This window comes from Homalodisca vitripennis, chromosome 1 (genome assembly GCF_021130785.1).
Source record: "Homalodisca vitripennis isolate AUS2020 chromosome 1, UT_GWSS_2.1, whole genome shotgun sequence".
NCBI lineage: Eukaryota > Metazoa > Arthropoda > Insecta > Hemiptera > Cicadellidae > Homalodisca > Homalodisca vitripennis.
This window is the reverse complement of record NC_060207.1, coordinates 160621425-160647101: the sequence shown is the minus strand read 5'-3', so window position 1 is coordinate 160647101 and position 25677 is coordinate 160621425. Positions and strand designations below refer to the sequence as shown.

The 25677-nt window shown below is 30.6% G+C and overlaps 1 protein-coding gene across 13 annotated transcripts in view; it reads left to right on the top strand.

Annotated features, from left to right (window-relative positions):
* LOC124375219 (protein hu-li tai shao) overlaps positions 1-25677 on the top strand; it is a 152771-nt gene that overhangs the window by 106779 nt on the left and 20315 nt on the right. For 7 of the 13 annotated variants that reach the window (XM_046833346.1, XM_046833345.1, XM_046833342.1 and 4 more), the window contains 7 exons: positions 2984-3097; positions 8945-9037; positions 10180-10378; positions 12507-12611; positions 18183-18254; positions 19595-19669; positions 22692-22751. In XM_046833346.1, coding sequence (XP_046689302.1) covers positions 2984-3097; positions 8945-9037; positions 10180-10378; positions 12507-12611; positions 18183-18254; positions 19595-19669; positions 22692-22751 — 718 coding nt within the window. The remainder of the gene's footprint in view (positions 1-2983; positions 3098-8944; positions 9038-10179; positions 10379-12506; positions 12612-18182; positions 18255-19594; positions 19670-22691; positions 22752-25677) is intronic. The other 6 variants (XM_046833354.1, XM_046833352.1, XM_046833351.1 and 3 more) reach the window with 2 other exon arrangements.

The following is a 25677-nucleotide window of genomic DNA, read 5'->3' as shown; positions in this document are numbered from 1 at the left end:
GCTTTGGATTGTTTAAACATGTACAATTATTGAGATGTTATAATGTTTCACAAAGGTATCTATTGCTTGCCAAAATAAAGATAATTGAACTGAGCAACATTCTTCTTATGCATGCTCATGAGTTGAAATGGAAGAGACATTGCATGTTGGTAGATGAATTAATTGAACAAAAATTTTGTATTAGATTAACTTAATAGATATATAATAAAAACATTTTTAATAACATTTTATTTATTGGTTATATTATTAAGCCAAGTACTATTACTATTTGGTGTACACAAATTTTAAAATATATCATTATTAATATAAGAGTTAAAATTAGCATTAAGCTTTTAATCCAAGTGTATTTGGAAAATGCCTGTGACCACTTAGTCCTTATTTTCTAATGTATATAATTAAAAATTATTATTTAATCATATATTGGGAATTCCCAGGATGTCCATAATATATATATATAATATGAAATTAAAAATTAAATAGAAACAAAAATCCATGTTCTCTGCAGGTACACAATATAAACATTATTTGCACCGTATTCCTTCAGTCAGTATAACTGGGAGTGTATGTAAATCTTAGTACTCAAAGGCCATACTACAAGTTGTATTTTATTACAGCAAACAAATTTAAAATCTTCGTCTAGTTTCTTATAAGCTTAACATTAACTTTTCTAGTTTGTTATCATTTTGTTAAAGATAACTATTTATTATATTATGTATAGGAAGAGGTAGGGAAATCAAGGTTGTTTGCTTTGAATTGTAAGTTTTATTTTAGCCTTTTTCTGATATTGTAAATTTTGCTGGAAAAAAATTGAATAACACTTTTACTTATTTTGTAACAGATATCAATTTTAAATTATGGCTAAATTCAATTGGCTCAAACATTCGAGGAATAGTAAATAGCTATTTGTAGGCTAATAAACACAAAATATGCATTGCAATGTAAAATAATATTGGCTACAAAGGTGGTTAAATAGCTATTTTTTGGTATTAAAGAAAAAGAATTTTAGTTTCAATGTATGCTATATTTTTTACATTTGTCTTGAAAGTAAGACATACTTATCCCAGGGTATGGTTCTCCAGCATTGTAATCCCTTCACAGTATGATGTTCTCCCTACCAATTACAGCTTACACCATGTATAATTTATTATTTTCTATACTGACCTGCTAGTAGGGTTACAGCAATTCTGTCACTTAACATATCCTCTGAGGAATCTAGTCCAGTGAAAGCAAAATTCAAAATGAGTTCAATGATAAATCTGCCAATTTGTTTCTGAGCAACAATTTGAATGTAACAAGGGTGAAGCACGCCTTATGTCTTCTTCATTCCTAGTGGTTGCTCTGCTGCTGTCGCTCTTTAGTCAGTTCAAAAATTATGTCTATTATTTTTCATAGTGTTCTTATTGAAAAGCAGCCAATTAAAGTCTCAAAATGTTTGTGCCAACAGACATACAATATTTTTACCTTTTTAGCCTTTTATGTGTGATCCAATGTATTCATTTAGTTTTTGATTCTGATGTATTTTGATATATCCAAAGTTTCAAACATGATTACAAAAGATGCAACATTTTTACTGAATTCTTTTGAAGCACTTGCTCAGTTGTCAGTAAATGTTTCCATGGCATAACATTTATAAACACAATATACATCCTGCACAAAGTTTCTCCTTTAAATACTTTATGGAAAATTATGTTTTCTCATTCAGTTAAAATTTTACATATAACATTTTTATTTGGGAATTATCGGACTATATTACTCAGGCATTGAGAATGATTAACTATGAAATTAAAGAAATGGCTTCACTTTCCTCATTCTTATTTGGTGTTAAATAATTAGTCGTGTTGAATTCGTGAATACTCATATAACTTTTGACTTTCAGGAGTCACTTAATATTTAATTTTGAAATCCCTCACAAATGAAATGAAAACAAATAAAGAATTACCACTCATAAAATTATTCTAAGTTTCCTAACAAAAATTGTTGTTTCTAAATTTGTATCCTATTTTTTGTTTTAAAAACTTCATAATATATTTTATGTCTTTGGAAACAGCAACGGACACATCAGCAACTTCTCAAATCATATTTCTCTTTTAAATGCCTTTAAGCATTAAATATTACAGAAAAATTAAATCCTTATATCGCACATTTTTATTAGAAGCAGGGTAAAAAATAGAAAGCAACTAAGGCTGACCTTTAGTCTATCCACATAATCTAAAAATATCTTGCTTGTCAAAGAAATTGGAATTTTTATTAATTTCATTAATTTTAAATAATGTTTAACTTTTAAGAATACAGCAGATTCAATTGGTTTTATTAGTGTAAGAATTCAGCAAGAAGAAACATAGTTAATCAAGGAATGAACATGTTGTAAATCGTTGATCTCTCGAATATTTTAATGCTCTGCAGAATTCATTAATGATTATAATTACTTATAGTTTTAACAAATTGTATTCTGTTTATATTTCTAAGTAAAAAAAAAAACAAATCTCAGAAATACTGGTATAGACTTGGTAGACATTTTTGTTTGGTTATTGAAAACAGATTTTTTACGGGCAGTAACACTCAAATATTCATTTGTAAACATTTCCAGCCTTAAACATGAACTAGTAGTTAATATCAAGCTACCATTGGCTATGTGATTTCATTTCTCTTAAATTACATTTGGTCTTGACTCTCAAAACCTTTTCTCTCTTTGATTATTAACTTTTGTGTTGAACAGTCAACAATATAATTAATTGAGAGTTATTCTCTCATTATCAATTATTACTTTTTTAAATCATCTAGACCTATTATTTTGCAGCCAATTGAAATTAACTAAGGAATGGTTAAAATTATTTGAGCACAAAATATTTCCCTATAGCAAATGAATGGTTCCATTGTCCAGCAAAGTAGTATAGTAGTCCCAAGGTAAATGAGAGATGAGGACTGAGTGGCACAGGCAGTAGAACTAGGATAACGAGACGTGAGAGATGTGTTTGCTGTTCAGTGGGTGGCTGACGGGTCGCCACAACACAGCAGTACGCCGGTCAAGATAGACAATGCGCTTCAGTTCGTACCCAAGAACACCAATCCCAAGGAGTTTAAGAAAGTGCAACAGTTGGTGAGTATATTGCTTCCTTTTTTAGATGTTTATCTTAATATTTATGATCTATAGTGCTATTGGGATTGCTAGGGCCTTCTTAGAGAGCCCTGCTCTTGTATGAATAGTAGGAATGGATTGATAAAAAAAATTCCATTCTAATTCTGATAGTGATAACAATATTGTGGTCTTGATGCTGAATTCAATACAGATTTATGAATCATACGTAACTAAGAATATAGGAGTTACTATTGCAAACTGAACTGTAATGAATGTCAGTATCGAGCCACGAGGATCATTTCTGCCACATAAACTAACTGCAAACTATTCACGTTTTATAAAGGGGATAAAAGAACTAAAATAGTAATGACAATAATGGAACACTCCCTTAAATGTAAGAATTTAGATATAATCCGCCATATTTTTGCTCTGGTTAAGTACACAATGTTTTCACAATAAAATATATTTATTTGTAAATCTATCTTGTTTCTTATCTAAATTATAAATATCTGTATAGTAAATAAAACTTGCAACCCAGACATCTATGTCATGTATAACAAAGTTTAAATATCCCAACATGAATCTTGTCTATTGTCCCAAGTCAAGTATTTGTTGGTCGTGATATTGTAAAATGAGTGATACCATTTTAAGAAATATTATGACCGAAATCATCTAACATTTGTCATTCTACTTCCTTATAACTTGCACTATGATTATTTAATATAATTTACTGAGCTTTAACAAAGCCTATCACTCTTGGGGCTGAAAAATGTTCATTTCTGTCTGTCCCCACAATATCTCGAACATGAACTTACCTATAGACTTTAAATTATGCATGAAGTTTCATTACTACATAATGAACACTGAGTTTGATTGTGGTGCATGTCACTCCATGCAATTTTGCTGAGCTTAGTTAGTAAATATTTTATATTGGTAATATTGCTAACCATGATGATAATGAGAAAATAGTAGAATAAATAAAGATCTAAACAAACTCAGAATACCCATAAAATATCTTAACATATGACATACGAGAACTATCTAGAAAGTAGATTACATTTTTATATAAACAAAAAAAAAGTACAAGAAAAAAATCTAAATACTGATACAGCCGCATGTGAAACTGACTCACTTACTGATATATAGATAAAAATTCTAACGTACTTTAGAAGTGGTAGAAACTTGCAATTTGAGCATAGGTAACAATATAACCAACAGGAAAAGCCTGGAAACCGGATATTTTTACTTTTAAACTTATAAAGAAATCGAAAAACATTGCACATTGTTGACTGTTACAGGTCTTTTTAAGAAACCCGATAGCAGGCAAATCATTAGAGCTAGCTTGAGCCAAAAATCTTTAGTCAGGAATGAGTTAACTACAAAAAAGTGACAGTGACTTTTTGTCCTATATCCTATTATTAAGCGACAAAACTCTCGCACATTTGAAATTCCAGAGATTTTTTATTTCAAATAATGACTTGAGCTCGATAGCGGCCAAACGGTTGGTTGTACCTCAAAACTAATTGACCCAACAAATTAAAAACAGACGTGATCTAGATAGAAAGTTTAGAAACATTTTCCCTTAATTATTGGTTTAGTCGCAAAACGCATTTAAATGCAACATTGTGTAATTTGAAAATGAGAATTCTTTTCCGAGCCCAATAGCAGTCGTAGCTTGAAACAAATCTTTAATGGGAATTAGGAAATTACGTGATCTTTAATAAAGGTTCAGTAACTTTTTGGCCTACCCTGAATGGTTTGGCAGCAACACATGTTTAAATACAATACTTTTGTCATTTGTACGTGAGAATTTTGTATCTGAGCTTGATTGCAGCTTATATTATTTATTGTATATTAAAATAAAAATTTGTTTACATATAAAATAATGTGATCTACAATAAAGGTTGAGTAACGATTTGCTCTATCTCAATTAATTTGGTTGAAAAACTAATTTAAATGCAAATATCATGTAATTTTTACATGAGAATGTTATTTCTGTGGTTGATAGTGGCCAAACCATTTATCTTAGCTTAAATTTAATGTTTTTTTTTATATTTAGACAGTAATAAGATGTAAAATGTCAAGTAGCACTTTGTAGTATATCCTTCCATAAGTCTGAAAAACTCTCAATAGCGAAATCTTTGTTGTGAATTGGCAATTTTAGGAGTTTGCAATTGGCAACCAATTTGTGCAATTCATTCTGGTTCTGGTTTGAACTAGTATTACTACGTTAACAAGTGACTACAACACCACATCAGGAATTGGCTGAGCTTTAGCGAAGGATCAATAGTAGATAGATACAGATTGAATTTTGTTTATGTTCATCTAACAGTTGGTTATGTTTAAATCTCTTGCGGAACAAACTTCCTGGTTGAGTTTTTGAAGTTTTTATCGTTATTAAGTAGTGAAAGAATGATTTAAATTTGTTATCAGCATATTAACTTAATTTGCTGATAAAGCATTATGAGCCACATGATTCTTGAGAACGGATATAGTTGAGAACATGAAATTTGGAAACCTCATCTCCGAATTCAAATAATAACCCAATTCCTCTTATCTCTAATTTTGAAACAGTCATCCCCGGGGCCTGGGGGCATAAACCCCAGTGAGCCGAGTGCAAGTTGTATTATATACATTTGAAAGTGGCACTCCAACATAGTTACCATACAAATTTAGTAGTATAACCTTCATTTTATTGTTGTATTGAAAATAACAAATAATATAAATAATATTGGCTTTCATCCTTTATTCTGTACACAATGTATTATTGAAAAAATGTTAGTTCTTCACGTTAGAGATCGCATTAGCAGCATTTGGTCTAATTGTTTGAATTAGTCAATATTTTTATGATTTACAAATATTAAGAATGTTGGAGCTTGTCTAATAGCTTTTAATAAATATATTAAAAAAAAGAGGAAAAAAAAATATCTTCACGTGAATTCACATCTTTTAGTGACACTTTTTACTCTTTTGCTCCCTTTGTTTTCAAAATAGTTAGTTTTCCCTGCATCAATTTTGCCAATTTCCCTGAGATAAAAATTTAAAATGATGAATAAAATCATTTACTTATAATGAATTCAAGATTAATTTTGTTTGTTGATCTTGTAATAGATATATATTCCGTTTTAAAATATTATTCATTTATATGCGTTAATAGACATGCTTCAATTTGGTCACACGCCGTTGTACTGCATAATATATAAAAGGGCTGTCCAGATAGTAGATTATGTTTTGATATAAATATCATTGTCATCATCTAGGAATAAAGCAATGAGATCCCTTACCAGATCTCTAACCGCAAGAATCATTTGCCATCAATAATTTAAATCTTGAATGACTCTAATCACTCTCTACACTCAGGAGGTTATCCTGTATGTGGACAAACTGCCCCTTTTGAGGAAGAGACATCCACTACTATAATACTTGATATTTTCCTTGAACGGTAGGCTATATCCGCCTTAAACACCGAACCACACTGTTACTGTCCGAAGAGAGACCTTATGGCAGACGAAAATATTGAAACCTCCCAACCAACATTCAAAAGGGAAAGACTCACGAAACAGCTTTTCAAGGGACCTGTCTATAGACAATAGACAAACATTTTTATTTGTAATTTCATTAAGAAATAAAATGGCGTCACAATAAATAATAAAAGACGAATTCTTGGTGTGTAACACTTTCAATTTTTCTTCAGGTCAGTTGATCCAGGAACTCCTTAATTGAGTAGACTGGTCGTTCTACTAGAAATTCCCAGAGTATTTTCTTTAGTTTTTTAATTGGAGCAGTTTTTATATGATCTGGTAGGGAGTTGATAATTTTGCGGCCAATATATGAGGGTTTCTTGCTGTATTGTGACGTGTGATAAGCAGGAAGACTGTAGTCGTTTGCTCTTCTAGTATGGTATTTGTGAAAATCCTCGTTCCTAGGAAGGTCCAAGTCCTTTGTAAACATAACCACAGCATGGATATAGAGTGCCGGGACTATTAGAAGCTTTAGGGCTTTGAAAGCTTTCCTGCAGCTGTCAACGTTGTTTAGTCCGGCGAGTGCCCTAACAACCTTATTCTAGAGGAGTAGGATTTTATTAAGGTTTCCTTCAGATCCCCATGAGATCAATACATACCTTATATGTGATTCAATCACAGTATAATATCTTGTTTTAGCTGTTTCTAGATCTCCTATCCACATCATCCTCTTCACCACATATATTCCGGACGATAGTTTTTTAGATAAGTCATGTATGTGATTGTTCCAAGAGAGTTCCTCATCAATTGTCAGACCTAGGAGTTTTGCATTTTTTCTACTGTGATTTCTGGAATTGTTGGTAGTTGTTCCTGTTTTCTACTAAAATTTATCAGTGTTGTTTTTGAGGGGTTAACCCATTAGCCTTGTATCATGGAACGGTTCCGTGACAGCTAGTCTGGGCTCAAAATTTAGATCACGTAACCGTTCCCTGACAAGTACAGCGCCATCTAAATAATATTTTTTTAACTCCTTTTTCAACCAAATGTTAGTATAAATTAGATTAATATTGTTGTAACACATAAGAAAAACTGCAATTCTACAATTAATTGAAATTTAAATGAATAATTAGTTACTATAAGAATATTAGTGTACTACAAGAGAAAAAAATCAATATTCTTGGAATTTTCAGTATTTAGAAAAAACATTTATTCTGACAAACTATGCATATATATATACACATATTCTAGTATTGCTAGGTAGAGAAATACATTTCAAATAAAATAAAAGCAACAATGGGGTATTTTATTTTATATTATTTGAGTAAAAAAAAAACATTTTTACTTTAAAAATTTTTTAAACTTTTTTAGTTTGTACAGCATTATTATTTTTAAGTTATGACCAAATATATCACTATCTATTTATAATTAAAGCCCATTTCATTTTAATCCAAAAAGATATAAAATATAACCAAATAACTTGAAAAATAAATTTTTTATAAAAATATAACAAAACTCTTACGTTTTTAGCATTTTTAATAGGATAATTCCAGTTGAGCTGATAGTAAAAATATGTATAAGCCAATGGGTTAATGGCCAAATCATTTTGAAGACAGTATTGCAGTGTCTACACCTTTAATAACACAGACTACACTTAAAGTGTTCACAGACTTTTGAAATTGTCAGTCACATAAAGACAACACTTAAATTCAATATCAGTTTGGTGAAAAAATAATATCTTAATTGCGAGGTCAGAACTGTGAGTAGTTTTTTAGTATAAAGTCATCCTCTAAATCAAGCAAAGCTCGCCCCACTTTCAGTGTGAGATGTGGTTTGTTTTAGGTTTCAATTTCAGCACTCATTAAAAATAAAGTTTTCTACTGTATGTCCAAGCCAATACATCGAAGTATTGTTTGAAGTTCGAATATGTAACATATTGGAGCGCATCTCGTATAATCTTGACAAAAATCTAACAAATCTCCCATTTGTGATTATTACAACAAATTTCCTATTTTCACACATATTCCTCTGTGCTGACATGTGGATACCCTCGTCATCTTGAATCGTCTAAGTTCTTATTTAAATTGACATATGATTTCATGGAATGTCGATAATACGTTGAATTGGATGCCATTGGACTTGCAGTAACCAACCAACCATGATGTACTGTATATCAAAATTACATGTAGAATAACACTTCACATTTCACAATTTGTTGTTAGATTTTATAGGGCTAAAGCTGTAAGTGTTTTCATTTGTTATATTTTTATATAAGTAAAAAGTAATGCCTGTGGTCCTCAAATGTTTTAAATAAATTACTGTTGCTAATAACCAGTTTCCTATAACGTATTTAATATTGTTGATAAATAATTGAAAGCAGTTTATCATGTGATCTTGTGTTTACTGGCAGATTAAGGAGAATAGAAGAGCAGACAAAATTACCTCAGGTCCACAGTCGCATATATTGGAAGGAGTTTCGTGGGAAGAGGCAAAAAAATTACAGGTGAATTTCTCACTATACCATTAGAAACTATAAAGTTGTAGATATAAAAATTACATATTTAAGGTATTAGTACAAATAAATACTTGTATCTGTCAATTGTGGCATTCAAGTTGATTGTTCTTATAAAAACTGTAAAGTATGGTGTGTACACATGTATTGCTATAAAGAATTCATATAAAATTCTTACAGACCAGTTAACTTGAAAGTTGATATGCAAATTTAGTAATGCAAAATGTTAACAAATTAATGTACACCAACTAAAATTATATTTAGTTCATAACTTTGAATGTATTTATTTCATTTAACGTTGAATGATTTTTCACAAAATTAATTACTATTAACTGTAATTACTGAATAGAGTTACTTATACTAATAATAATCGCAAAAAAAAATCCAATCAAATGAAACTACTCAGCATATCATACAGCTTGCGATAAGAAATTTAAATTTTACATAGTCAAAATAGATTAAAAACATGTTTATTTTATAACTCATGAGTATGTAATACGTAGGTGAATATACATACACAATAAAGAAATAGTCAACAAACTTATCTGCAAAAAGTTGGAAACCAAAATTTAGAAATATACTTTCTAGTGAGGTGTTATTTTGTATTTGAACCACTTGTTCAATCAATCAATTGCAAGGAGTAGAGCTTTTTGTAGAGCAAAAGATAATGAGGGTGTAAATACAGAAGAGTAGTCTTTAAAACAAAATTCAATCAAGTAGCAAAGAGTACTTTAAGGTGTTGGAAGCTAATAATTTAACAGCGTGTGATATGTAACCAAACATCAGACACTACGTCGCTCGGTAGGCAAAGTGGTCAATGTTGTGCATTAAAATATCCCTTTTTGGCTCAGTCGGAAGAGGTCAAATATAAGAAGAGTTTGAAAGTTTGAAACTCCAGTTTGAAAATTAAGTTAATGAAAACCTTGTCTTTATGAAAGGATATTACCTTGTTTGCAAAGGAAACATCTTTATGAAAGATGAATCCCATTAACATCCATATATTTATTGAGTTTTGGAACCTCTTATATTTTTATTACTCAAAAGTGAACTTTTCACTACATATAGTTCATGTTTCACTCTATATCCTGTGTGCAGTTATCAATATATATTTAAATTATAATTTGCCATGTCAGGATGCCAACATCAGTCAGACAGGAGACCAAGTGATTCTGGTAGGAGCAGCCAGCAAGGGTATCATACAAAGAGGGTTCCAACACAACGCCACTGTCTACAAAGCACCCTATGCCAAGAACCCCTTTGACGCTGTTTCGGATCAGGAGCTTGAGGATTACAAGCGTGTTGTCACCCGAAAACAGCGAGGAGAATCCTCTTGTAAGTTATTGTCTATTAAATACAGCATAGCTTCTCTAGTATCAAAAAAGTGTTGTTGTTAAATCATGACAGTTTTCAAATTTTGATAAAAATTAAGCCAAAATTAATTATAAATCTATATTTTAAATGTCTATCTTAATCGGATAATAATGAAATTAATAGTAGTAATGTCTGTTATGTGTTATTGTTTGTTTTTCACAACTCGTTGATTCATATTAGTAATGTTTTGCTTTCAAAATATACTAATGATAAATACAATAATAAGCTATCTGAAGAATCGTTTGTTGGTTTCAAATAGAATTTGACTTTAATGTGTTATGCATACTCTTGCAGTGACATATTATTTGTGTGTAAGAATTGACAGTCATCTAGCTTCTTTTATAAGATATTGAGTACAGTAGAAAGACAAACTTGTGTATTAAATGACAAAAATTTATTTACAAATCTGGCAACTGTCTATGATTAATATCAAAACAACTCATCTATTCTTATCAGAAATGTTGTGTAGCCATTGTAGCTTGTGTAGACTAACTGCACTGAATACACTAGTGTAACATTTAACTATAAGATAAGTAAATTGGTCTATTAAATCATGAGATACTGACTTTTTTACTGTTGATAGTTTTATTACTATTAACTTTAGTTTAATTAATATATTTAATGTGTTATTGAAAACAATAGTCAGTTTTATGTTTTAGTTTAGGCTAATATTATGACATCATTCAGTGAACAAACATTGTACTAAATGAATAAAGGAATATTAAATTGAATTTAATTGAACTGAAATAAAAAGTATGCTAAGCAACAGACCGTTAGACACACTTCAACAACAGCTTCTCAGACACAACAGAAACCTGACCCACCAATTACTACCATAGATGTAAGAAGAGTTGTCTTTCACTGCACAGTGTAAATACTTCCCAGTTCATTTAATTTGATAAACGTATTATCACTATATTCTAAAGGGTTATTTTCTACTCCAGTACTGATAGTTAAAGAATGGCGCTTACACAAAGTTTTTCTAGTTTTTTAAAAATGAATGACTATTAACACTTTTAACTCCCACCATTATATTAGTGATGTGCCAGAAATCGCAAGCCTAGACCTATAACCTAGACACATATTTTTGAGTGGAATCTACAGTTAATAGAGATACAAGAAAGTCTTGAAAATGTGTCGTGCTGCTGAAGATCACTGACAGACAACAGGAAAGATCGCTGACATTATGCATATTATAGATTATTTGTAGACATAATCTACAATAAGGTTAATTAACTCTACATCAGAATAAAGTAATGCTCATCGAGTGAAGTTAGATCTAGGCATTGAAATCATGCTCCATCCATTGTATTCACCAGATATGCCTCTCTGTAACTTCTACCTCTTCACAAAGATTAAGAAAGAAGGAGCTTTTGGGATACCATTTTTAGTTAGACAGTGACTTGGTGTACTAAACAGACTCTCAGAGAAGGGCTTTAGTGAATGTTTTAAACACTGGTTAGAGCGTTGGAGTTGTTATATGACTTCAGAAGGGAAATACATTGAATGTTAATAACAGAATTCAGTAAAGAATGTTAATGGTTTTTTAGAAATCGCTGTAATAATATGCAGAAAGGAATTTGGGAGTAATATAAGTGAGTGATTGTATTCGTAGATTAAAATTTTTGTCTCAATATTGATGAACTAGGTGCTATGGAACAATAACTTTTTAATTATTGTAATATCAAAGTGAGAAAAATACTAACAGATGTCAAGATTACACAAAGAAATATATGAGAAGAGGTAAGACAAGCTCTAAAACTACTAATATTGTTAATCATAAAAATATTACCAAATTCCAAAAATTGCAGCAAATAGTAAGGGTACGATTGTATTTTTGGACGTTAACACTCAAAGTTAACTATTTTTTTGTATTTTGCATTCTAAATCCGTTTTTTATGAATTTAAAATTTAGTAATTATGTCTAGTTCATAAAATACTTTACAGTATGTATGTACATTACATAATTCTATCAAAAAATGCAGAAACACAGATGATGTAAGTAACACTATTTTACAAGACGAGTTTGTATCACTTGGTTTGATCAACAATACATACATTTTTTGTAATGTCGTATTGTTTTGTTTAGATGATGAGGACCAGAGTGAGAGTGAAGCATTATCATCATCTGCTGCCTTACCACCCACCGGCATCAAGTCGCCAGCCAGTGAAACTGAGGAGGAGAGTCGTGACGGTCTGTAGTTATCCTTGTTGAGTTAGGTTGGAATTTACTAAATGAATAACTTCATGAAAGAAACAAACAAATTGAAGGACTTATGAGGAAATAATACCTGTCTAGAATAAAAATCACAAGTGGTGAGGCCGAAGGATGCTATGGTATGTCTACGAAAAATCCTTGGGCATTAAATGACAGGACTTTTGTCTGTAGGAAAATATTGAGAAGTAGAGACACTTCGTAATTTATTTAACTCATTAAAAGGTAATGGTAAGATTATTAAATAAAAAGGAATTGTCACTTTACTTGGACATTTACATTTTTTTATGTCATTGTTAGTGCTAAAGAAAGTTTGTGGTGCCTTTAACATTGGGTGAGCTTTAAGGAGCTGTAAGTAAAAGGTGAAGCACACACAAAGGTTCTACAGTTTATATTTTTTTTCAATCTTTTTTCACTGTCAGGAAATTTGTTTACTATGATTATATTTCCCATACAAGGTCTTTCATCGAAGACATCCTCAAACTTTCAGTAATCCGTAGTTAAACATTGTGTAGTTTTATATTTTTATTCATATACATGACCATAAACAGCCAGAATTCGCTTTGTTTCATTTTTCCTAAAGGAAATTACAATTAGAAACTGTAGATTGTAGATGCTCTTTTTTTGTTGGATTTACTTCTTCATTGATTTCAAATAAAAAAATGCAATAATGTTATGGGTTTTATTTTTATTTTAATACAGCAACCCATTTTTATTTTGTATTCAATTATGTAGGTCTGATGATGCTTTTCTTGTCTATTGCAAAAGGCCTCACAAATTAAAATTTACAACATTATTGAATTTTTTAAAAATTTTAAATTAGTTACGAACAGTATTAAAATGTTTTACTTTACAACTTAAAATTCTGTAATCTTTTGTTTGGAGGTTTGTTGTGTTTGACCTCCTTTGACTGTACACTCCATTCATAGTATGTGGTAAACAACATTGAAAATCTAATTCAGTGTTTCTGCCAAATTCATTAGTTGACATACAATACATTTCTGAACCAATAATAAGCAATATAGAGATACATTTTTAAACAATACGTATGAGTGGTTTTATGGAGTAATGCAAATGATTTAAATCTAATTAGAGATATGGAAATTACATATACATAATTGGTAATTTTGGACGTACAAATAATTCAGTCTTGAGCATTTATAAATTTCAAGAAATGGACCTGTATTCTTGTCTAATGTCTACAGTACCAAACATTGACCAAGCATAATTTATTCAAAATTAATATTTTTACAACGGTCAAAACTCCAAATATTTAAGAGGATTGACGATCTTAGCTTTCTAATAGTTTCCTCAGAACACTCACAGGAGATGGAAATCTTTTCATTGTTTATAAAAAACACAAAAACAAATACCAACTGACATTGCTACTCTCACTGTAGTACAGTTGCAACACAAGAACTAACTTGGTTGCTAATAAAATGATATTATAAAACTATAAATTTACATATTCTTAACACTTTGTACCCTGAGCCTGAGTATAGGTCGGGCCGCGTCGGCAGCGCCTGTTACCGGCGCCCGAGTATAGCTCGGGCCATGTTATTTAATTGTATTATTTAGCTCAGTCATCTTATTTTTGGATTCAAACATTTTTATTATGTTCATTGGTTGTCTAAGTTCGTATTTGTTGGTTTTGAGATCCCTGGGTCATGTTTTATTAATGAAATACGTATATGTTTCGTCGTACTACAAGCGAGTCTAGACAGCTGATCGTAGGCGCCGCGGCTGATCGTCTGTACTGTCAGTTTGCTTTGTAGTGTTTCACGTTATGTGTTGTTGTGAGTCTTACTAAGTTTTCTACAAATCTTGCGTACAAATACTGATGCAAATGTTATTATAATGTATTCTAAATTTAATGTGAATTTAACTGTTTGTAAATAATCAGAACTTTAGTTTCTTACTGAATGAAGTAAAGGCAAATGCAAGCAATGTGAGGTTATCCTTGTGTTTTGTTTTGTATTTACACTTGCTTTGTTCTTTCTTCTCGACTTTCCGTTGATTTTCTTTTGTATTCTTTACTTATTATTTTCCAGTTTAATTAATATGGGTGATGAAATCAAAAGTGATGCAATTCGCGATCTTTTGTTTGACTCCGAGTCGGAAAGTGACGATGATTTTAATACACACCTGGGACCAAATATTGATTTTATGAACGATCTAAACGAAAATGTGCGAGATCCTGCATTTGATTCAGACCATTGTGCTTTAAAAATTACCACACTAAGGCGAACTACCTGAACTAACAAGCTATGTAGCAAAAACCTTTTTTTATTTTTTACATAACATTCAGTGTTATGTAATAATTTTATTTTGAAAATAAACTTTATATTTGTATATATTTAAAAAAGTATGTATCTCTATCTTTAAAAAGATATATAGTATGAGTTTATAACATAATTACTGTAATAACACAGAATTTTTTAAAAGCATCATAAAACCCCAGGGAGCCACACCGAAACATGTATTAAGGGCCCAGGGTACAAAGTGTTCAATATGATGATTAGTTTAAATAATTACTAATGTCACTTTTAATATATAACCTTTTGATAAACATCCAGAAAGTTAGTTGCTGGCAATGAAAGAGTTAGTCTGTCTAAAATTATGTGTATTAAAAGTATATAGTGACCCAGAGATTTCTTTCATGTACTGTTATCCTTAAGATCTGTAAGTATGTAATGTAACAATTTTTGTTTTGCTTCACAAAATATAGTTACATTTGCGTAATAAATCAATGTTTGATCAAACATTTTTTCAATTTAGATGGATGAACAGTTCTGAAATTTCTACACGTCAATAATCGTGTTCCAAGATTCTTTCTTCAGCATTCCCTAAATACCTGGGTTTTATACAGGGTGTCCCATGAAGAAACGGAGAAACTGTCAGGACTTGTTCTTACGGTGAAAATAACGAAAAAAGTTCATATACACATAGGTCCAGAAACGCTTAGTTAGCGAGCTATACAGGTTGAAAGGTTTCGCCCAAATTTCAGTGCCACCGTTAAAAGGGAGCCCTATTAAATTATTTTGGGCGTTACCCAGGACGTAAAATTTAATGTATATTATGCAAATTGAATAAAATTGGTACCAGACCTCTAGCTGCAGTAATTTTTAAGATATCTGAAGAAATACTCAAAATTCGGTGTCCAAAAACAAGTTTCATTTAGGTTTCAAGTAGATTAACTTTGTTAAATGTGTAACAAACACGTAAAATTCTTTAACAAAACTTGTAAAGAATTAATTTCTTAAGATAATGATGTAAAATAAGCCAATAAAAATTATACGTAAACAATAAGAAAATCAATTTTCAATTAAATAAATAACGTACGAAGAATAGACAAAATCGGTTACACTTTTTTTCTTGCTGAACGTACATGTTTTTATAAACTTTTATTTTCACTTACTATTGCAACAAAAATAAATGCTAACAAAATAACTAACCTTAGTTTAGTAACTGTTCGAAATTCCCTCCTTCACAATGCACACAGCACTCTGCTCGACGTAAAATATATGTGGTGGCTCTGCGAATTACATCTGGATTGTTTCTTATACTGTCAAATGCGTTGCGAATTCTAATGAGTAATTCTTCCTTGGTATCAACTTTACGTTTATACACCATAGCTTTGATATGTCCCCATAAGAAGTAGTCAAGAGGCGATAAGTCAGGCGATCGTGGTGGCCAGTTGATTGGTCCACCACGCCCAATCCAGTTCAAGAAATTAGCATTCAAATGATTTCTAGCTACTAGAGAAAAATGAGGAGTTGCACCATCGTGTTGGAAAATCATTTTTAATCTTTTTTGTAAAGGGATATGTTCCAAAAGAGCTGGTAAATCATTTTTCAGAAATTGTTCGTACATATTTCCTGTAAGGTTTCCTTCAAAAACGAATGGTCCTAGAATTTTGTCATCAATAACGGCACACCAAACATTAATGTGAAATCTGTGTTGGAAAAAGGTTTCTACGGTACCATGTGGATTTTCTTCGCTCCATAAATGACTATTTCTACAATTGAAGGACCCGTTTCTTGTGAAAGTTGCTTCATCAGTAAATAAAATTGAATTCACCTTATCAGCATTGTCTAGAAGCCAATGAGAAAAGTTTAACCGTAAAGGGTAATCTGTCGGCAGCAAATGTTGTACCTTTTGCAGGTGAAAAGGATGAAGTCTCTCTTTACGCAAGATGCGCCACACTTTGTTTCTCGATAAACCAGTGCGATACGCAATTCGCCTCGTACTAGTACCCGGGCTACGATGAATATGTTGAATCAGTTGAAATTCATCGTTAACGCGATGATGTTCAACCGAAAACGAAATTGTTGGAAATGATCCATTCGTTCTTAAAAACTGAAACACTGAAGAAAAGGTTTTTGCATTCGGAATCCGCCTTGCAGGAAATCTTTCCTGATATTCACGTCGAGCAGCTTCCGCATTTCCGTTAGCATATCCGTAACAGAACATTATGTCGGCATATTCTTCATTAGAAAATTGAAACGGCATATTAACTTTTATACTATATCAATATTTACACTTAACTTATCTGTATGACACTTCAATATAAAATATTCAAAAAAAGTTCGTAATTGTGATTGTTGAACAGCTGTTAGTACTGCCAACCTATGAAAATAATATTTTTGTTACAAAAGTTGTAGAATAACGTAAATTAATTCGCAATTATTGTTAAGTTTCAGATTTTATGACACTAAAGTTTTTTTACTAGTATGTAGTTCATTAGAAAAAATAGAAGAATGTTTCTATAAATAAAATCTATACATAATTATTTTCATTAATTAACATGTTTTCTCCAAATATTAGGATGTACATTCAGTAAGAAAAAAAGTGTAACCGATTTTGTCTATTCTTCGTACGTTATTTATTTAATTAAAAATTGATTTTCTTAAAGTTTACGTATAATTTTTATTGGCTTATTTACATCATTATCTTAAGAAATTCATTCTTTACAAGTTTTGTTACAGAATTTTACGTGTTTGTTACACATTTAACAAAGTTAATCTACTTGAAATCTAAATGAAACTTGTTTTTGGACACCGAATTTTGCGTATTTCTTCAGATATCTTAAAAATTACTGCAGCTAGAGGTCTGGTACCAATTTTATTCAATTTTTCAGTTCAATTTGCATAATATACATTAAATTTTACTTCCTGGGTAACGCCCAAAATAATTTAATAGGGCTCCTTTTTAACGGTGGCACTGAAATCTGGGCGAAATCTTTCACCCTGTATAGCTCGCTAACTAAACGTTTCTGGACCTATGTGTATATTAACTTTTTTTATTATTTTCACCGTAAGAACAAGTCCTGACAGTTTCTCCGTTTCTTCATGGGACACCCTGTATATATAATATCTCAAGTTGAGTATAATCCTGTCCTGTATGGGATTTACCCCCATCATCTCGTATGCTAGGATTTGATATTTGTGTCAGTATGAGTGCACCTGTCATAAATAATTAGAATATTGAGAATCATTGTTTTATTGGTTATGCTTATGCTTGCTATGAATGATGTGGTGGTGTTGACAGAGCCCCGAGTGCTACGAATAGAGACGAAGCAAGTACCCCGGCCTAGCCAAGCTGAAGTTGTTCTTAGTGATGGTAAGTAACACATCATTTTATTTTCCTTAAAATCATGTTAATTTATTAAATACATTTTTATATAAATTCAACAGTTTTTCTATCATATTATTATTGAATGAAGAATGTTTGTTATTTCATTATTAGTTATTTGAACTGTGGTATATTTTGATATGAACACTTGTATTTTACATTGTCAAGGTATTGTATCTCGCTATCTTTGTATGTTAAAGCATGTACCATGGTGTTAAATTGTTTTTCTGCATGAAGACATGCATGGTATCTTTTCTATGTTTGCATGATTTATTTAAGCGCTACTGTATGAATGCTTGGATTCTTTACTGTCCCAACACCACAATCGGAACGGTTGTCCTGTCACATGGGATTTAGGTTGATAAAATGTAGCATAATATGTAAAGAGAGTTTTAAAAGAATAACTGTTCAGCGAAGTAGAATGTTATCTCTGTGATTGGTGTGTATTTATGAAAATTTCAATGGTTTTTATTTATGAAAAAATAAATTATTTTTTTGTTCAATATTGTTTTAAAATATTTTTATTACATTTAAACAAACTTAATGACAAGTAAATGTATGCACCTAACATCAGTATAAATTAATTTACACTGAATAAAGATGGATAATATTGAAAGGTTTTTGTGCTGTGAGGTTTGTTGCATAACTATTTCTATGTGACTCAATACACCAACACATACCTGCTACCTCTACCCAACATGCTTGTGCAAAATGGTTTTGAATATACAAAACTGGTGAAAACGGTAGCATTTATATTTTGCTAATGACTCAACCAACTCTCTCAGTGTCTAGTGAGAGTGACTGTCAGGAACTTGGAATCCAGAGTGTTATAACATCAATACTTTAAAATAATTAACTTTTGAATAAAGTAATAAGTTAAAAAATGAAGTCGAGAATGAGTACCAAATGTACGACTGTAGTAAAATTTGTGTGTATAGATTAACATCGTGAAACGAGAATTGGCATTGGAAAGTAATCTGTTCTAGATTAAGTAAAAATTTCTGAGAAATGACTGCTGAATGTTTAATCATTTCAAAATTATCTGATTTTTTTCTTTACAATAATATTTTATTGTGTTTTAAATGTTTAATGCTTATATCAAAGCATGTACCATTCAGAATATTAATATTAAATTTGTATAACTTTTGTTTTTTTGTTTGTCTTTAAACTATGTTAATCTTTTAAAAAAAATAAGCCAAGATTGGTACCAAGTAGCATTTATATATTTATATAATGAGCAACTGCTTGAAACCAGATGTTTAGATCTGCACAGATAAAAGTGCAACAACTGTTGTGTATACTAGCCTTGTTTGCATGTGCGCTTATAGAAGGGGACTCCCTGGAAACTGATATACCACCTGCCCAAATGCAACGGTCCAAATCCTCACGCTATCCAGAAAGAGGTAAGATGATTGATAAGAGCTAAGAGTTAACTTTGTCCTCTTTGTATTAATTGTATATTGTGGAGGTTTTCTTCAATACTTGAATTGGGATCTTTTTATGTAGTTTGTCTATTTGTGTGGTTGTAGAGGTCAATGTATGCTAAAAGGTTGATAATTGAGGCAACAGTGCCTAAGTATTAATTCTAGTTTATTGAAAACATTTTAAGTCTTTAAATTGGCCAATCATATTGACTATCACTGTACAAACAAATTATGAAATGTACAAATTAAAATAAAATGTAAATTAGATTTTCAATCTCAAAAATGTTTTGTTGAACAATAAAATGTACTAAATAATACAACAAAAATATTTATAATAATGCACTTGCATGTAATTTTTTTATATTAAAACTAAATGACATCTGTCAATATAATGGTAGCATTTAATACATGAACTGCAATATGTTATATAATTGGAAGTTTGCCAACAGACTCTTGAATATTAAACCAGAAAAAAGTGATAATATATTGTTTGGAGTGAAATGCATTGAGAGTAAAACATTTCTAAACATTTGAGTAGTAAAAGTTTTTAAGCATGAGTAAAAGAGTAGTCTAACTTACACTGTACTGAAATATCGAGTTGCCCTACCTGTAACAGTTTTTTGGGAAATTTATAGTTTCTTCAAGTGACTGACTTCCAAATTGCAAGTAAAAGTCTTGAGGGGGCTTTTCTGATAATGTACAATTTCTGTAGTAATTGTGGAATTAATAAAAATATTAATAATGTAAATTTTACAAAAGTGCCAGTTTGAACCTTTTCTTTATAGACATGAAAGGGTTGTCAGTTAAATCGTTCTATGACCAATGCTCTAGTACTTTAGATCCATCATTGACTAACAATTTTGGGATAGATGAAGGAAAAAAAAAAACACAAGAATTCACTCATAAGTATGTTGTTGGTTAACATTATATTTAAAGAAGGTGTTAGAAACTAATTTGGTTATAAATTCAACCAATAGTTAATTTGTAAATGTATTTTTGTATTGTATGATAATTACAAAATTGTAATACTTTATTTTCATATATTAATAATCAGTAAAAGAAAAATATTATTCTAGTTTGACTCCAAATTTTATTTAAATCATAAAGTGTATAGATATTTATATCGATAATTGAGTATTGGTCCAATACAGTTGCTCTGATACAACAAAGCTCTACGTGAGTTAACAGTTAAAGATCTTGAAAATTAAATTGTAAAATAATACATATTAAATATTAGATTTTTAGCACTGACTGGCAAGTAGCATATGATTTCCTATGGTCACCTTTTGGTACATTGGTAGGCCACTCTTTGTAGACGATATTATGGCTAAACTTTTATCACCACATAAACCAACATAATTTTTAAATTTTGTATAATGTTTACTTACTACACAACATAATAATGGCTGACATTTCAAAATACTACACGTGTTTAGATTCACATTTGTCTTGATATTTATTGAGAAGCTCCAGAAAGATATTAAAAAAGTATTTTTTCCTTCTATAATAGTAATATTATTAACCCTTTGAGTGCCACGGGTATTTTCCGAAGGCATATGCATAAAGTGCCACGCTGTTTTTAGCATATTTGTAAGCTTTTGGGAAAAAAGCTGTTGTTAAATAACTACCAAACAGATTTCCATCTTCTTTTTTTTTTTTTTTTTTTTTTTTTTTTTTTTTTTTTTTTTTTTTTTAAATGCAAAATATAATACATATCGTTACAAATTAAATTTGATTTATAAAAATATAAAAAATTTCAGTACTTATAAAAAGTTATGAAACGTCAAAATTGACGACGCTGGCACTTTGTGCACTTTTTGTACCGTCAAAATTAGCAATGCTGTGGCACTCAAAGGGTTAAGGTATAGTTGAAATAGGAATTTATCATTATTTTAACCAGTTTTGTATTAACATCGTATACATAGTAAAGTTTGTGTAAAAATATGTTACTTCACATTTTTGTGAAACCAGTAAAATGATTTTAAATGTTTTCTATTTAAGTTTTTTTGCATGGTAATTTATGTTAAATTTCTCACATAAGTTGAGCTGATACAAACAAACACACAATTGATATTTTTCACTTGAACAGTTTATATAATAGCTAGTGTAACCTGTCACAACCCACATTAGTATAGTCCGTTACAATTTCTGTGTTAGTACTGTGTGTACGACTGTGACCATGTTGTCCACTCTAGGCTGTTTCAATTCAATTACTTTTTGATGTAATAGTTAAGTTTTGCAGACGTCTATAGTAGACTTTTATAAACAAAACTAGTATAAAAACACTAGAGTTTATTAAAGCAATTTACTAACATAAATAGTCTACAGATAAATGCCGGTAAGTAAGAAACATTGCTTTTTTTACTCATTATGCTATAACTCCAATTAGGTGACAGAAGCCTATTGACTATTGTTGATGTTCACATACTTCTGCAGTTCATCGTAATCATGATTTCAAACAAAAAATGTTCCAAAGTGAAAAAATTCCAACTGTACTTTTCTCAACGAAATCCGTCAACATATATACAAGCACAATCACTTTAGAGGGATTCTGGCACAAGCTGGGAGCAACTCAAGCTGGTCTTTGATACAGTCAATATGGCATATTGAAGTATCCAGATACACATTGTATGAGTGTATGTCAATTACTGAAATTTAGATTGATAAAAATATAGGTATATATCCAATTTCAATCTGTATTGGCATTCAAGAAATGTAAAATCATATACAATACAATAATATACAATATAAAAACTATGTGATTAAATATTTAATCATATAATATTTAAGTATAATGAAAAAGAATTATCATAAATTATTTAAGTGGTACTGAAAATTAGTTTAATCATAAATTACTTAAGTATATCCAAAAAATTACATAAATGTTTCTTACACATGAGTCATTTTACATTTAAAAATGATATACAAAAACAGAGTATCAGCTCAACTGTTGTAGTTGTCACCAAGCATGTTGTGTCTGTCACTGTGTGTGCATGTACAGAATCTGTCAACCAGCTGAGCCGTTCCAACTCACTTGGCCGCAACCAACAGGCCAATAAAGGTAATTACTGTATTTTTAGTTGTAACATTTGTGTTTTAGTTGATTGCTTAGCTTTTAGTGGCAAGATGATGTATTAATTCCAATAATTGTAGTCGTACGATTATAAAATAATAGTAATAATTGATTAGTTCCCTCCAGTGTTAATTGATTGGTTAATCATTTCTCGATTACTTATATTTATTAGTGTTATTTTGTACAATGTCATTTTCGATAACAGGGTTTTTATAATTATTTTGTAGTTTAATTTCAATCTATAATTTTTATAAAAATATTAATAGCAAGAAAAAGTAGTTTGCTTTTGCATTTAGAATACATTATAAGAGAGTACAACAGGGGCTTGAAATGTGTGGATTTTCTTTATATTTTATGTGCATAGTTTCCCATATAGAAACTGTCGGCTAATGCTAACATTCAGTGAACAAGAAGTGTCTTTACTGCGTAAACCGGTTTCACTAGAAACTGGCGGGAATACTCTACATACAGCAGTAGTATTCATTTTTTTGTACAGAAAACAATCACTTTGAATAGTTATAATATTTTATTTTGATTTTTTTTTGTACAAAAATTGTTTAGAAGATTTAAAATCTGTTTGGAAGTACAATAAAGAAAACTTGTTTTGTTTATATATGAAATGTAATAGGTAATTTAAAATTTGAAAACTATTAACGGTAAATTTGTAATAAATTGTTCATTAGTATTAGAAATAAACTATTATTAATGCTGTTTGTTCAGTAGAATTATTTAAAATTCCGAAGGAGATAATATAACTTCATAAGAGTCTTGCTAATTGGAACCTCACAAAATCCTCAGTATATGATTAATTCAAACATCTTCAACACCAATACAAATTTTAAAATATTGAAAGATCAAAAAAAGTTGAAGTAGATTTTTAAAACTATTTCTGCATAAATAAATATCTATTACAATTTTTTGTTTACACGTTCACACCAACATGGAAAATTGAGGGCTCTTACTGTTTCTCAAGTAGCATATGTGAACTGTAGGTGATACATAGCCAATATTTGTTAGATCCTGGATAGACTACTAATTTCCCACGAACAATGTTAATGTGTAGAGGAAATAGTATAGGCTGCTTGAGGCACATGACAGCCAGAAGTAATATTTTTGCAATGATTCTAGCATGAACCATTTAATCTTTAAAATTATACATGACATGCTTTTTGATTATTTTTAAATTTTTATTTAAAATTTCAAAATAGTTTTATAGAATTGACTCTGAAGTATTAAATTAATACATCAACTCTGCCTTTTTACTTAGAATTGTGTAGTAAATGCTTTGCAGATTGCACATGCTTAGACATTGAGTGTTGTTCTGTCTAGATGCCTGTGGTATTGGTAATGGCCCATCTTCTCTGCAAGATGACGTGGTTTTCCACTATCCCAACCCTTGCCAATCCCACCCCTGTGTGGTCAAGATACTTCAGACGCCAACTAAAATTATATCAGACTCTCATCAAGGAGAAGCAAAGTGTTTCCATTTTGGGAAAAAGGATGTTTGTGATATTGTTAACAACGAAATCAAAAATGAGACAGTAATAGATCCTTCAAACCAAAGAACTACACGCTATACTTTGTTGATTGAAGAATTAAAATTAAAACTACAAAATATGAGGATAGCAAAAAAAAGATATTTTGAAGAACAAAATTCCCCTGGAAAAGATGAAATCAATGCTGAAGCCACCTTGAGGATTGGTGGTAAACAAGATACTGAGTTCAAAAAATATGAAGAAGTTCATTTAGAGAAGTCAATTGTAGCTTGCTCTCAGTCGCCACAACTTGTTATCCTAGATGGTGAAGAGAATGAAGATGAGTATTACCATGAGAATGATATGAATTTTCCCATTAGATTAGACACCATCCTGCACAGTCCTAGCTTTGTATCAGGCAAAATTACAGAATTAAATCATACAACTGAAACTGCTGATGATGCCTGTAGACCATGGATAGTCATTTTAAGTGACAGCGATAGTGAAGAAGGAGATGACAGAGAACGTGTAGTATTTAAAGAAAATATTCAAGCCAAAATAAATTTAAAGGAAACTGTACCGGACAGTATTATGTATGACACTAAGAACTCTGAGGATTTTGTGTTGATCAATGATTCACTTAACAATAGGAAACAAGCTACTCAAAATGGCAACAGCACAAACTCAGCAAACATTGAGGACAATGAAATCGTTGCAGAAGTACACAATGATGAGTTTAGTGATGAGTATTCATACAACAGTATGTTTGAAGAAGATTGTTGTATTGAGAGAGAAGAAAATAATTGGAAGATAAATAGAGAAAGATGTACGTTTGTTTCTGGGTCCACACTGAGTGAGAAATATTCTCATTGTAATGTGTTCTTTAATCAGAATTTTTGGAGCTCCCAAGAAAAAAACTTGCTTGGCGAAACTGAATCTTCTCTGCAGACATTTGAAGATAGATGGATGGCAGATGCTATGCAAGATACCACTACCGTAGATGATAAAAATGAAAACATTGACATTGAAGTACCTCATGAAGAATTACAGATACATTTGAATAAATGCACTCAGCTTGTTTCAAAAGATAAACTAACTTTAGGAGCATATAGACAGTGCTCTGATATATTGATGTGTGATGAAAATGATGAATCCAGTTTTCAAGAGAACAATATACTAGATGACATTGTAACAGTCACTTCTAACAAAATTTTGAGAGCAGGTAGTCCCATAGAATCAAGTAATATTGCTTTACAAAATGATACATTTTTTAAAAGTTATATAGAAAAAAAATATGATGTCAAACTATGTAATGAACTTTCAGTATCAGATGATACTTTTGAAAATGACACCTTGATCGGAAGTGAACATGTTGAAAAGTCAGTTTGTTTTTGTGATGGATCCACTAGAATTACAGAAGTTGAGTTTGAAAGTGCTTC